The sequence below is a fragment of the Leptosomus discolor genome, chromosome 13 (genome assembly GCF_034619465.1).
Source record: "Leptosomus discolor isolate bLepDis1 chromosome 13, bLepDis1.hap2, whole genome shotgun sequence".
Classification (NCBI taxonomy): Eukaryota; Metazoa; Chordata; class Aves; order Leptosomiformes; family Leptosomidae; genus Leptosomus; species Leptosomus discolor.
Window position 1 is genome coordinate 5,698,102 of NC_141403.1, and position 15,324 is coordinate 5,713,425.

General features: G+C 37.6%; 1 protein-coding gene across 2 annotated transcripts in view; it reads left to right on the forward strand.

The window, feature by feature from the left end:
- The first annotated feature begins 444 nt into the window (after positions 1-444).
- SNTG1 (syntrophin gamma 1) overlaps positions 445-15,324 on the forward strand; it is a 153,044-nt gene continuing 138,164 nt past the window's right edge. For both annotated transcript variants that reach the window (XM_086472624.1, XM_086472626.1), the window contains exons 1-2: positions 445-471; positions 8,225-8,359. In XM_086472624.1, coding sequence (XP_086328750.1) covers positions 445-471; positions 8,225-8,359 — 162 coding nt within the window. The remainder of the gene's footprint in view (positions 472-8,224; positions 8,360-15,324) is intronic.

Genomic DNA, 15,324 nt, shown 5'->3' on the forward strand with positions numbered 1-15,324 from the left:
CAGTCTTTTAGAAGAGAGAGGGTATTCTGAAGAGCATCTCTTAATTGACTCCATTGTGTTACTTTCCAGTATACATTTCGGTTTGGAAAAAACCCAACAAACCCACAAAATAATAAATTCACACTTGCAATTAGAAAAGTAGGTTTGAATGCCCTGTGGAAGGGAGGAGGTTGTGAAAACATAAGCATTCCTTTGATGATACTTGGTGAAACCAGGCCGTGTACTTTGTATGAACCAGGAACAACTTCTAACACTTTACACTTCCTAATCCTGTTACAACTTTGATCATTTCTCTTTTTAGGCAATGATTATAGCTGGACCTTTCAAAGAGAAGCGCAGTTGCTCAGCCCAGACAGGTAACTTTTATGTTTTGCTCTATCTTTTCCATTCTAATGAAATCTTTCTCTCCGTTTTAGACAAATATCACTTGCTGTGTCATAGCACATGGATTTCAGGACCGCCTGTGAAGAGGTAGGATCTGACATTTTTCTTTTCAAACAATAGTAGACTCAAAATCAATGACCTTTTAATCCTTTTTTATATGCAAAATCCTTTTTTTTACCCCTTTTTTTTTTTTCCCCTGAAATGTGTGGAATTATATAACCAAATATAAGTTATTCAGCTGATCGCTTTATGATGGCAGACAGACTTTGTAGGAGAAGATGAAAGAGTTTGCCCCGGTGTATTCATCCCCAGCTCTCACCTCTGTCCGTTCCAATTTCCCTCTTTAGGCACACGGTAGGTGCAGGTAGCTGTGTTTTGCGTGAGCTTTGCTCTCAGTGAAGTGTTTGTATCTGAAAGCCTGTACATGAAGAAAGACATCAATGGAGCCAGACATCTGTCTGGCGCTGTTCAGCAAAGCCAAGGGGGAAGGTAGAAGTATGGGAAAAAGGTGGGTGGGAAGAGAGGGGAAGCTGTGAAGACGACCAAAATGAAAAGTAATTCTATTCTGATTTGATGAAGTAAGAGAATTATTTTTACTTAAAATAGGTATCGTTTCATACTGTCAATGCATAGTTCTTCAGTTGTATCCTTGCTAAAGACAGTAAATGGTTTGAACTGAGTTGGAATTAGCATAAATTCAGATATTCCACATAGGTGCACTGAGGCTAAAGCATGTTTTTCACTGTCCGTGACATATTCCATTTTTTTTTTTTTCCCTTAAACAACTCTCTTCATTCTGAATAAGTGCTGCTCTAGTGCACTGGATGTCTCTGAGGGAGCCTTAGTTCTTTCATAGTACTGATGCTTTCATGCATCCCTTGTTTTTTCTAGTGACTGCTAGTGGGATTTGGTTTGAGATTTGGACACTGAGGTGGTCTTGCCTGCTTGTAGGTACCTTCATGTACAATTTGTGCCAAAGTTCCTACTGCAGACCTGAATAGTACGGTCAGTGGAGCCCAGTGAGCCATTCGGTTCTCCCAAAACCTGCAGATCAGCTGAGCTGCTCTCTATGCTTTGTTGTCCATAATAAGCATTGATTACAATGGCAGCTTAAACACTTACATGTAGAAAAGGTGCAGTTTCGTGTCAATCTCAAGATGATACCTATGTGCCTAATGATTATTTTCTCCCCTAAGCATCTTATCTGTAGGCTGTGCTGCCTTTCAAGGCACCCCTAAGTAGTTTTATTCTGCAAGAAAACACCTTCAGTGCTAGACAATTCAAATGGCACTACAAAAAGATGAGGTCTTACACATATGCACACAATTTTTCAAAGGGAAAGTACCTGCTATATGATGATGGGAAAGTTGTAATTAATTTTTTCTTGTGGCTTCTCCACTTGCTAGTTGTGGGAAATTTTCTGTTGTTTCATATTTAATTATTCTGGGTTCCATGTTCTTTTTCCTCACTGATCAGCAAATGTATCCACTTTACCGTTTCTTGTACTTATTCAGCAATTTCTAAACCATAAGACTATCCAGCACCTCTTTTAGCCTTTATCCTGCGCTTTCTGAACTTTACAAGAGCGTAAATCATAAAGTTACTGGGTTCTTTAAATGCTCTCCTGTACTCACTTGACCTTATTCTATATTCTGAAAACTATCTCTCGGAAGATAACCTCAGTCTCTGACATAATACTGTCCTCTGCAGTGAAAGTACCCTTCTGATGAAATTGAAGACCTGGGATGATTATAATGCATTAGAACATTTTCACCTTAGAGACTTTTTTTTTTTTTGAGTTGGTATTTTCCGTGTACTTTACGAACAAGCTGCATGAGCGGCTTTCTAACTTTTTGAACTTTTGAAATCTCATCCTTTACTTCTATTAGCTTGTCTTTTTTTTTCCTAATATAACTTCAGACTTATTTAAATTGGTAAATATCCAATTCTTTTTCACGCTTATAATCTATTAATCTCTTCTTACAGTAAGGTCAATTGTTTCTTTGAAAGATTAGTTTGAATTGATAAACTGTTTGTTCGTCCTCTGCTTTATGAATCCTATGAATATTCTTCTAGACTTCACAAACTTTATAATTTGATACAGTCTCTTGTTCACAGGTCTAGTGACCTCTGTTTCAGCATCCATCTTGCTGGGGTTTTTTTTTGCCTGCCACAAAATGTATTTTATTTCTTAAGCAGTGTTTTGACTTCCTCATGACTTACTTCCATAAATCTTGTTATATGCTATTTTGGACTGTTTCTGGTTGCCTTTTTGCTATTTTCTGATTTACACATTTCAGCCTAAGCTAATGATTTCCTTTGCCTATAAATGCTATCAAATGGCGATACTGGGCTCTCTAATACCTTGGGTTTGTGGGTTTTTTTTGTATTTTTTTTTTTCTTAAATCCAGCTTCAACTCATAATTTAATTCTAAAATCGCAAGATGGGAAATGCCTGGCCGTTTACGATGCCTGTGAGAATGTCATGTAATAGGTGAATTACATTAGAAGAAACATGCACGTTCTCACAGTAGCCTTCATTTTCATGTTATATCATCTGTTGGCCTCAACTGTAATGATATAATCTAGTCCCAGTAAGCCAGTGGGCAATTCTGACATCAAATTGTTGTTTCCTTATAGTGTCAGAAAACGAAAGTTTTTTGCTCTAAGAAAGTATTTTAGTTCAGTAAGAAGCTCATATATATATGTGTATATATATATGTATGTATTTTCCAAATGTCTAATCTACGTGTTGAATTAATCAGACTGCATGAAACAAGAGAATTCTCTGTAAGACTTTATTCTTTCAAGAAAGTCATTTAGAAGGAATGCCATAGCCAAATACTTACCTGGCAAATACCTGACAAATCAAAGAAAAGGAAGACTAAATCCAAATTCGACCTTTTCCTCTGGTTCTTTCAGGTTGGAGTGTAAAATTCACGTGCAGGAATGGACTTGTTAGCTTTAGGTTTGGAAAAAGTTGGTATCTGATAGAAGAGGCTCTGAACACATCCCTGTGTATCTGGGCTTCATTCCAATTTTTGATAATATAAATGCTTTTCACTTAGGCTAGCAACACGTCCACAGATTGAGTAGCTGAACCATTTAAAAAACATCCTTTATGTGGTTTCGACACCTCTTGTATTCATTGCCATTACCACGTTATACCTCTGATTCAATTTCCCTTTTTATCATTATACTTGTGATTATAAAGCAGTGACAGGCATGTCTCCAAATACTCGGAGGTCAGCTTCAGTTCAAATAAGCATCCAGGAATGTAGATATTCATCTGAAGTGAACTACGTACGTATTTAAGACAGTTTCTGCAGCCAATTTTCCTTACTAGTATCAGAATCTTGATGGTAAAAATAAATTTCAGGGGCTTAAAACTATATTGTAGAGGTTTAATGTAGTTTAGGACATACCAGCCAAAGCAGAAACTGAAAATCCAGGCCACCTTCCATAGAGAATGTGTTGAGAGATTTTTCTTTTTTTTTTTTTTTTTCTCTTCCTTTCTTCCACTGGTTCATGGACTAAACTATTCTAGGATATCTGTTGAAGTCTTCTACTGATGTGAAACTAGAAGAAACAAAGCTAACCAAATTGTTTTATTACCATAAGGCAAAAGGAATAGATAAAATTGCATAAACAAAAAGATATAGTCACGTCTTGAAAACGAATGAAGAGTATTTAAAATTACCTGAAATAACAAATACATCTCCTCCAGAACAAAACGTGGAAAAAAAATGTGATTTTTTTTTTTTCCATATCATAAATGACAAGGAAAACAACAAATAGGTAAAAATGTAAACAAAAAAAAAATTCCTCAACAGAAAACCTGCCAGTAGCCTTATTTAGGCCAGATAAATTAAAAAATATTCCCGCTGGGGGCCCTGCCTTGACTTTGAAATCAATAGGTAACTTTAAAGATGTTTCTCATACAGTATTAATTTTGGCATGTGTTTGGGAGACAATGTGCAGCTAGCGTGACTGTGGAAACTGTGGTTTTCTTGTGTATTTCCTCTTTTTTTTTTTTAATTAATTCATAAATATTTGTGAAGGCCATCTATATTGCACGAAGCTGTTTATGGTACGTAAGCATTTCTAAATTCCTTTTAGGGAAGTTAGAAGGCCACATCTTATACCCAGCCAGTATGGACAATGTGCTGTAAGTCAGGGTATGATGGAAAAAGATTTTTAAAGAGCCTTTTGTCACTGCCTTGTTGCTCGTAACGATCTGAATGTGACCATCTTCTTTGTCGAAGCGGGCTGCCTTGAGGTCTCTTTCACCCTGTGCTGTTCTCTGGCAGCGGTCTGAAGCAGAAAGTTCAGCACAGGCTGGTGTGGCAAAGCAAAGGGGGATCAGTTTTCAGCCCCTCTCGTAGCTGTGTGTGTTGGGGAAGCGTAAGCAGTTTCTAAACGCCTGCCAAGGACATCAGCTCTTGCCGCATCAGTGTCCTTGTCTAACTCCGCTTAGAAGGGTGCAGGACGAGGTGACAGAGGCAGCGCCGTGCGGGTGCAACTGACTCCTCTCCCGTGTGGAAACTCGGTCTTTCACCGCTGTATAGTGCTTCCCTGTTCGTTCCTTAGCCTACCTCGTCCGCTTCATAAACATCTGCAACTTCAAACACTCAAATTTTCTTGCCTTCATTACAACAGGTGCCAAATTCTATATAAATAGGATGAAGAAAGTAGGATGTAAGCGGGCAACGTCCCTGGCGATTTTGGCTCAAACATACAGTCAAGGTGTATTGGCTTAACTGTTACCAGCTGAACTCTGCCTCGCTGTCAGTGTCTGCTGTAAGGGGATGCAGTTTTATCCTGCATTTGAGCACAAGAGGATGCCTTGCATGACCTCACGCTGACAGTTACAGTGGCTTGGCTGATGTGCCGCGCGCTGTCTTAGTGCTGTGAGTCAGGAGCAGAGGGCAGAGCCCTCTGCCAGGGAAATGCAGGAGGTTTGGAGGGAAAATTTTAGCACACCCTCTCATGGAATCTCTTAAAAATGAGTAACGGGAATAAAAGCGAACATCAGCCACAACCCCCCCGCCCACATGCACACCATCTAAGCTCTTCAAACCTAAGAGGTGGCAGGGGTATAGGCTACACAGATGATCTCCCTCTAATCAGAATAATTTTACTGCGGCCACACGGATGAAAAATGTTGATGTGCCCAGTAATTTGCATGAAAGCATGTATACTGGATGTCTTCCCTAGGTTCCAGCCTAGGGTAAGGATGCAGGAGCTCATATCTTTATTTGATTCAGTTTACTGGATGCTTTGAAAGGGGTGAGGGAGAGAAGAAAAAAGAAATTTTGGCAGACAAAAATGAGACATAATGGATGAAATAATTAAATTCCAGTGTTTGTTCTCAAGGACTTCTCTTGATCTTATCTAATGAAACTGAACTACATTCTTTCTCCTTTACATGGTTGTTAATGCTGCTCTCAGGTAGGGGAGGGAAGGAGGTAGTATAATTGAAGGTTTAATTTTGAACTGTATCATAAACTAGCTTTCATAAAGCCCAACAACAGTGAAGTGGTTCATTACCTTTTAGAGCGACTGATGTAAATAAGATCCCTGAGTGTGTGTGATCAATCTTTCCGACGGCCAAAATATTTTGCTATTCTCAAGCTGGTTTCCTCATTCAGACTGAATAAGCTCAGCCCGCATGCATTTTAGAAACCGACTTGAATTTTAATTTTATTCTAATGCCTATTTGCGTCTGCTGTGGTTATGTGCCTCTCATTCCCACAAAGAAACCCCTCAGCTTTTGTAGAAAGGCTCTGTGGAGATTTTATAGGGTTATTGACCAAATCAGATAAGTCAAGTAAGGCAGAGTTGCTATAATTGGTGTATCAGAGGCAGAATTTATTCCAGGGAGGAAGAAGGGCGTGTCTGCAAACTTTTCTGCAGGAGAAGGGCATTTTGTAAGTGGTAGGTGTTTGTAGGCTAGCCCCTTTTATTGGACCATAGTTATTTACAGCCCGCTTCGTTCAGCTTCCATTGTCACGTACTGCTTACTTCACAACTCCATGGAAAGAGGAGCTGTCTTAGTCCGTAAAGCAGAAGTTATAAGGAGAAGACCAGGGGAATTTATCTATTTCTCATTCCCTTTATTTTAATGTTGTAATGTTTTATGTATGATATGAGAGGGGATTTTTTAGTGGTACTGAAAACATAACTCCTTTCGTTATCCGTTTATTTGATTTGTCTGTCCCCGTCAATCAGTTTCTACCTCATTGTGTTTAAAAAACAAAAGACGCCTAAATATCAGAACAAGGCTGTACGATGTCTTCTGACCAGAACTTCCACTGACCTCGGTGTGAGTCCAGTGCGTGGAACTCTTCATTTTTTTTCTTCTTCTTAGTTTAAAAAGAACAAAATCAACGTCAGAGCCACTTTCAAAGTTGTGGCTGAGTTATACACGTTGCTACTGGTGTCTAAGGGAAAACAATTTCCTAAGTTTGAGTGCAGAGCATGGAGCAGAAGTGACAGAAGAGTTGTCAGTGGAGAACATTATATAGAACTATTTAAAGGTTGTCCTCGACCTTTCCGCCTCTTTTAAAGCCTCTTGAGAGCAATTTAAACTTTTCTTCTGATAGTTGCCTACTGTCAGTTCCATATTTGTGTTTGTTCTCTCCATGCTATGGATGTCAGGTATTAGAGCACATTATGGGGAGATCTTCCAAATCCTCTTTTAAACTCTTCTCTGAGAAAGAGCCCTCAGATTCAGCCAGGTCAGCCTTGGCAGTTAAAGTTCACAGTGAGACTTTAGTTTCCTTGATCTCCTCTCAAGCCAACTTTTTACAGAGAGTGGATTGAAATCTGACCTAGATGAAGAAAATGGAAGTTTCATTATTGACACTGATGAGTCCAAGATTTTAAATACTCTTTATATATGAATTTTCTTCTGAGATACATATGTGCATACTTAAATATCTGTAGGTATCTAATACTGGTAAACTACATGTCTGTAAGGAAATTTCTCATACCAAAAATGCTCTACCAACTTGCTTTTTGTCCATTTATGAAGTGTTATAGAGTGCTATTTTCAACACAGCCTTCAGGGTAAAATGATTAACTACTGCAGGTGCTTACATGTGCAGGCTTTTTCACTGCTCGAACCTCTTATGTATAATGCCCGAAAATGTAGCACAAATAGGTACTACCACAAAGACACTGTTAAGTTGTTGGAAAGTCACATCGTATATTGGATAATTCCTGATCTTTGGCCATAAATGTAAAATACTGAAGTGGAGCAAAAAGTAAGTTCCTAGAGGGAATTGCATCCTTTGTTCTCTTTACTCTTATTCTTACCTTCAGCATCCTCATTTGAAAAAGAAAATAAAGGAGTAAGTCAGTGTTGTGCTCACAGATCAGGAAAAGCCCACAACAGGTTCATGTAGGCTGTCAGTACTCCCGTCTGGCTCATTTGGAGGTGTTACTGTATGTATTTCTGTGTCAAATTTGATGTAATATGTGGAACAACAGCTTTTATTTCATGTCCAAGTGAGGTCTCATCATTTAATACAGAGATGGAAGGTAAGAGCCTAGCTGCTCTGAAGCAATTTGAAAGGGGTTTCACAAATTTATCGTGGGCCGAGCAGCACCTTATTGTTGCAGAATCTGCCTTTGCTAGTTGCTGCTGTAACCATGGTTCTCTTGTAGCCTGAGCACAGTAAATAACTACAGTGACCACTGGTAATAGTTTTGGATATTTGTTGAGGTATTTATGGTAACTGTACCTGTCTCTCAGCTGTTCTGTCTCAAAATACCGCTTCTAGCAATGCAAAGTGCTAACGGAGAAAACTTTTTTTCTTTATTCCTTCCTCTGAAGACAAAGACAGGGATTTGTTTGCTGCAGGATGGTAACCAGGAGCCTTTCAAAGTGCGACTGCACTTAGCCAAAGATATTTTGATGATCCAGGAGCAGGATGTGATCTGTGTGTCTGGTGAGCCTTTCTATTCTGGTGTAAGTAGTTTTTATTTTTCCTTTAAGATGTACTTTATACAAAGCGAAAATACTCCGTGTGTACGTGTGTGTGCGCACGTGCACGCATGCATATGTATGCATTTATTCCCACAGTTTGATATTTCATTTTATACCGTTAACGCTAAGTTTTATTTAAAAATTTTATTTTTAAAAAAGTATTTTAATATATCATCTTTTGACAGTAAATCTTAGCAAAACTCGTCTAAGAAGCAGCAGTAAGATGGTGAAAAGTTATATGCATGACTACAGTATTGTTTCTTTGCACTCACCCTTGAATACTGGAGCCACTGAATGGGATAGGAACGACACAACCAGTGATTTTTGCAGTGAATACGGGTACCTCCGTGTACTTACGTATCAGCGTGTCGCCTGTGGGCTTGGTAAGACAGTTGATGGGTAACTGGTATGGCAGGGCTTTGCTGGTAGAGGAAATACCTGCTGTCCTCTGTTGTCTTGGTTGATTCATATGGTAGCACAACACCAGATGTCATTCCTGCTGCCAGTCCATGCTGTGAGGGTCACTAGTTTTACCAGCACATTATGTTAATAAAGATGGACTTCAGGTGGAACAGTGTAATAGTGTGATTTATGTGTTACTGGTTTTACATGTTGTGTCAGATTTCTTATTTAAGCATCATACTGAATTTTGTCAGTGAGAAACAGCGCTGTAGACAATTATTTGGAAGATCATAAGATGTTATATGGAATAATATTGTAGGTTTTGGAGCTGTTGTGATGCTAAGTGTTTATTTAATTCTAGAAGAAAGCTAAAAATAATAGAAAACATTTACGATTAATTCCTGGAGACATCTTAATAGATAGTGTAATTATATTTTGTAGAAATATTTGTAAGATTTATGGGAAACTATCATAAACATTCTGCTCTCCCTTTGAGCTGAATAAAATTATCGTAGGATTTCACGTTAAGTCTTGTGAGGCATAGTAGTGTAATATCTCTTTATGCAAATGTTATGTGATTGCTACTATGCCTGTCTGTTTTATTAATTAATTGCTGCTGTTGCCACATCCCTGTATCTCTAAATACAAGTCTAATAAAAAGATACAAAGCAGAAACGAGAAATAAATTGGTAGATGGTTAGCAGTGCTAACAGTGGGGAAGATTAGTGGAAGATGTTTAGGAGTATCCATCTCACTGTTACGAACATCTCAAGGTGAATGGTTCCGAGTTTTCTCCAAAGCAAGAGGAACATGCTGCCTACGCTGTCTCCATACAGGCTGGGTGTATTTGCATTACAGGTCTGACATTAGCTTTTGATTCTTTCATGCTGTACAAATACAGTTTACTGATACGGGTCTGTGTGCTTTACATGGAATATAGGTGCTCCTTTTACCAGTCAGCCTGTGCTGTTCCTCAACAGGACATCTCGCAGCCCAGATGGAAAGAAATTAGGATTTCAGCCTCAGGCTATAGTTGTTCAATAAGCAGCACACACTGTGGCACCGTTACTCCACCAACCCCATTCTGGCATTATTTATTAAAAGATTTTATCACTCAAAAATATGACTTTCATTATTGTGCTGTAATATCTGTTATTTCTGCTGAACTTATTTAAATGTCTTCATGAAATGCATATTTAATTTTTTTTTTTTCCCATTTCACAGCAAGGCTTTCTCTTACAGTTTTGCCCTCATTAGTTTTGCAATGGCATTGTAGAAAATACTGGATGATTTGCTTCACCAATTACATTTCACCTTTCTTATTTGCATATTGAATGCAGAACTCATTAACTGATTGATATTAATGTGGTGATGAGGAATTTCTTTTCTCTTGAGACTGTCATTGTTAGGCTGGTGACTTTTGAGCACTCTACTCTCATTTCCTCTGGGATTAAGTCTTGAATCAATAGGTTCATTCCAACTAAGGGTGACTGACATTTCACAGACAGTTAACTGTCCTTTTGTCACAGGTCATTTAAATCATCTGGAATCACCTGCTTGGATGGTATACCAGGATCAGACAAGTCCCACAGGCTTGCTTTTTTTTTTTTTTTTTTTTTGCATTGTTTTCCTAATTTTTTTTCCTGATTTATTTGGTTTCTTTTTTGTTTGTTTGTTTTTCTTTTTGCTTTGCTTGGTTGATTTTGGTTTGTTCTTCCTGTCATTCTAGATGACTGACCACATCTATTTTTCTCTTAAATGCATTTGACAGAGCAAGAGCAAGTGTTTTCATTAGCAACTGACATTGAATGCCTCATAGAATAAACTCTAAAGTTTAATAAAATTTGCAACTGAGGAGTTTAGGTTTGTAAAATTTTACAGACAAGTAGCTACTCTAAAAGTTTTTTAATCTGTTTTAATAAATAATCTTCAGATAATCTGATTATGAGGTTTTACTTAATCACTTCTGCACCGTTAAGGAGCGGAAGGCTATTACGATGTTTCTGGTTCAGAACAATGTCTCTTCTGTTTGTTGGGTCTGAATCAATTTGCATGCTCCTCTGTGTAGGACAGACTTTAAACAGGCACTTAACGTTCCAGCGGTATCCTGATCTGCATCCTGCGGAATAACCTAAGTGAAATCAATGGCTCCTTAGGAATGAGGTGCTGCTTAATGTGAGACCGTGGGATAAGGACCTAGTTCTTAATTTAGAACATTTCCCTTTTGGTGGAAAACAGTTCTAGTTTCCCAAAACTAAAGAGGTGCAAAGCAACCTTGTTTCTTCTTTCATTGTGTGCAGTTTGGAGTAAGAAAATAAAACACATAGAGGATTTTAAGCCACATAAACAGTGTTAAACACTAAAAAAGAAAACATCTGTGATTCTGTGATCTGTCTCTTTAGGAGGCTGAACAAAATGATAGTGTTAGTGAGGGTCCTGCAGTAATTTTGCTTCCAGCAATTCCATAAAGCATCAGAGATTGTTCAAACGACCACAGATTAGCTCGGAATTTGGGCATCAGTTGCATCAGTAAGTATTACAGAGATTTCTTTATGTGCGCCACAAGAAAGACTTGTTTTCCAAGAGATAGAAACGTAGTGGGTTCTGCATTATGCTGCTAGTGGATATCTGATGTAGATTTGAACTCCAGTGACAATGACCAAAAGTGAGATGAGAACATTTTGTGAAACTCAAAGCCTAGAAGGCATTGTCTGTACTAATCCAGATTAAATCCTTGCCTGTAGAAAGGCTTTACAGTATGTGAAGTGTATGCCTGAATTGGAGTAGCTTGTGTTCTGAAGATATCCATGAGTGTCTCTGTGGGAGAAGTGGAAGGTAAGACCGGTGACTGTTAGGTCAGGTACACTTTTTTTCTCCCCCGAAGTACTAGACCCTCACAAAATTATTTTTTTTTTGTAATTGCGGTATTGCTAACAGCTTTCTTTTAATTGTCTTAAATCTCCATGATGGTTTATCATGGTATGGAACAGTTGGGGTTTTTACTCTTTTCATCTGAAAAAGAAATGCCCTGAAAACAGCAGAATTAAACCATGTAGGAACTTCATCTGTATTGATGGCAGAAGTGTAGAAGATCTTTGCTTTGTATTTCCTTTAAACATTTCTTGAATTATGTGAAATTATATTCACAAAAATTTACTATGTGGTGTTCCAGATGACAATGTGCAATAAGACAACTCGTAGTCTTTTTAGACGTTTAGGTCAATAGCCAGGACTAACAAGGATAGCCTAATACTGACCTTGCTGAAAATTATGATGGCAAGGGGAATAGCCTAAGATATGGTGTGTCTGATCTGAAATATGACTCTTGAGTCGATTTATTCCTAGGAAAAGTTTTAATCTTTGCAATTCCAGAATCAAAAATTTTATTTTAGAGTTAGTCCTCACAATTTCTGTCACCTTTCATGAACGTCTGAAATTCAAGTAAAAGGATTATTGTGTTTTATTAAGAAAAGTAGCTAATCTGTCTAGGGAGCCATGGTTTTTTTCTTCTCTTCTTTAATAGATTTTAGTTGTTTGCTAATCATACTCAGAAATTTTTCTGATGGAGTGTATGTGCATGTGAGATTCATAAACCGAGGATATGACAATGTACCATCTGACAAGATGGATGATTTGAATCAGCTACTGTTTTTCTAAAAGACTGAAAATAAACTGTGAGCAGCTGGCAAATTGCTAAGTTCAGCTACCAGGAGAGTTTGCATTTTTACAATATTTTCTTAGAGGTTCTGTTGAAGAGTCATATGTTTTCCAAAATCCTGCTAACTCACCTGATAATAACATACAGATGATTCTCAATTCTTTCAAGTAATGTAATTTTGTGTAGTTATGCATTATTTAATTAAACATTAATAATTTCTTTTAGCATTTTTTTAAATTAAGGATCTTTTTGGGAGATTGATGTGAAGGTCATTCATAATTCAATACTAATAAGAAGTGAATGCACATTTTTGTGAATTTATAGAGCGACCGCGCTCGGGGTAGTGTGGCATTTGTCCAAGGATTGAACTGAGGTTGATACAAATGAATCTGGAGGTAACCTATAGACCGTAATTAGGTTTTTGATAGAGAAAAAACCTTCATCAATAAACACCTTTTCCAAGGTCAGAAAGTAACACTGATTTAATTGTTGAACTGTAGCCAGACCTGATTTCTGGGATTGTTAATCACACAATCATTCTTCTTTTTCCTGGAAAGATAAGAACATATTATATCTCACTTTTAAAGTCATTCTTTTGCTATTATTAAATCAACTGTTGAAATATTTATAACCCTATACAAAGCCCATAGGATAGTAGAAAAAAATAAATTGCGTTAGAGATAGTTTTTCAACTTAAAAACTTTGCACAATAGCATGTTTTTCTTGTGTGGTGGTTTGTGGTGGTGTGGGTTTTTTTATTATTATTTATTTATTTAAATAAGAAAGGTGGTATTAGATTTTAAGCAGAAGTTTAAATTCAGAACATATCACCTAACTGTGACTTGCCTGAGCAGTCAGATGAAGTTACTACATTTCCCTTATTTGCACATTTTAGAGTTTTGGAGACTTCCTGAGAGTGAATTTTAAATCTGATACATTGGATCATTCTCTTTTGAGAATTTAAAATTTTCCTTGCATGTATTTTGGTGTAGGTAAAACAAGTTCAATGTTAGTAGAAAAATAAATGAAGAAAAAAGTTAAAAGCTTAAAATAGTAAACATATAATTTTGATTTATTTTCTGTATTATATTTATTTCCTATTTTGATTCTGATGTGTGATTGAATAGTATGAACAATGCTAAAGTGAAACTCCCTGTCCTGGAGAGAATTGCAAATATGTGAACAGATAGGTCACCTTCCAAGCACTTTCCATTCTTGTTACCTTCACAAAGCTACCAGTAAGAATGGTGATTTTTTTTTAATTTTTTTTTTTTTTTGTCATGTTGGTATCTGTCAGCTATTCAGTGGAGTGAATCCATTTTTTCACAGAAGTCGTCAAATATCTATCAGATGGCGGTAACTTTTTTTTCCCCTGCCAATCTGGACATCTTTTAAGTGACAACCTAGAGCTGACAGATGTAAATATGATTATTTAGGGACAACCAAAGCCAGCTTGTTTTTCTGCAGCTACTTGAAAATAAAATGCATCGCAGTCTACTGAGGTTCAAACACAGGGTTGCCATTTGTAAAGCCAAATTTGAAAGAGCAGAATAGCTTTTTCTCATTGGAAGAAGGATTTTCCCCCACTAAAAGGAAAAATATTGCAAACCAAAAAAAAAAAAAAAAACACCAACACTTGGAGGACCCAAAGCGTTGATCAATGGCAGTGTAGGATGGGAGGCATTAGCTGGGAGCTACAGCTATCATGGAACTACAGGGAGGGATCGTTAGGAAGCCTGGTGGGAATTCAGATCCATACTGACTTTGGGTTTGTGGGTTTTTCCTCTTTAATTTCTATATTAAGAAATGCAGTACTTCTAAAATAAGTCACTCCTAGGAGCAGAATTTCTGTAAGTAGATATTTAGGTGAACGTTTCTGCTTTTAGGCACGTGCTGTAGGACTGGGAGCATTTTGAAGTGAGACCAAGCGAAGGGTCAAGTGCTCTTGCTTGTTCCAGTCAGTGCTAACAGCCTACACCACTTGGCTGCGTTTATCCTCCTCAGCTTCCAGCACGGCTGCAGAGGGAGGGGGGACTTCCAATCGCTGAGGCCTTCTGCTGCCATCCCTCACTGCCGACCTTCTCCAGTTGCATGAGGAACTGAAATAAGGAGACAAGCTTCAATGTCACATGATGGAATTTGTTAGCAGATGAGCAAATCTGCCGGCAAACCTTGTTAACGCTATTAATTCAAATTGGAAATGTGACTGACCTGTGTCCTGTGTCCTTTAGACTCAGAATGAGTCTAAATTTGGACTGCTCATGTCAATTAATCCAAAGAAATGCCAGTAAGAAACAGCAAAGCATTACCAAAAGGAGGATATAAAATCTCCCTTCTGGAAAATGTATGAAATAATTCAATGAAAATAAAAATTTCTCATGACATTTTCTAATTTCAAAATGTAATGGGATTACTAATAGCTGATAAACTACCTGAGAGCATGGCCCTAAAGATATTACGGCATGAAATGTTAACAGGTTGATCTATGAAGTCGCTGCCAATGTATTGATTGTACCTTTCTGTTTCATTATTGCATTTTAAAAATGAAAATATTTCCCTCCTTTTTTTCCCAACATTTTTCCATGCTGCTGTGCTATTGTAGATTCCTCTCCATGTCTATTCCTTTTTTCCGACCTACAGTTTTGTTCTGCACCCGTTCAGCTTTTTTCCGTGTCCTTCCATATGTATAGTACCTTGGTGTCTGTTCTGTCCGCTGTGAAAAGAGATCTTGTTTTCTGTCTGGACCTAGGCAAATTAATTCTTCATACCTTGACTCTTGTACGATGAATACCCAGACACACCAGTGTCCCAAACTGCAAATGTAATATTTATATCCTGGTAAAAAAGTTGAATAATGGAATATTGAAGTTTCACACACTGTTAACTC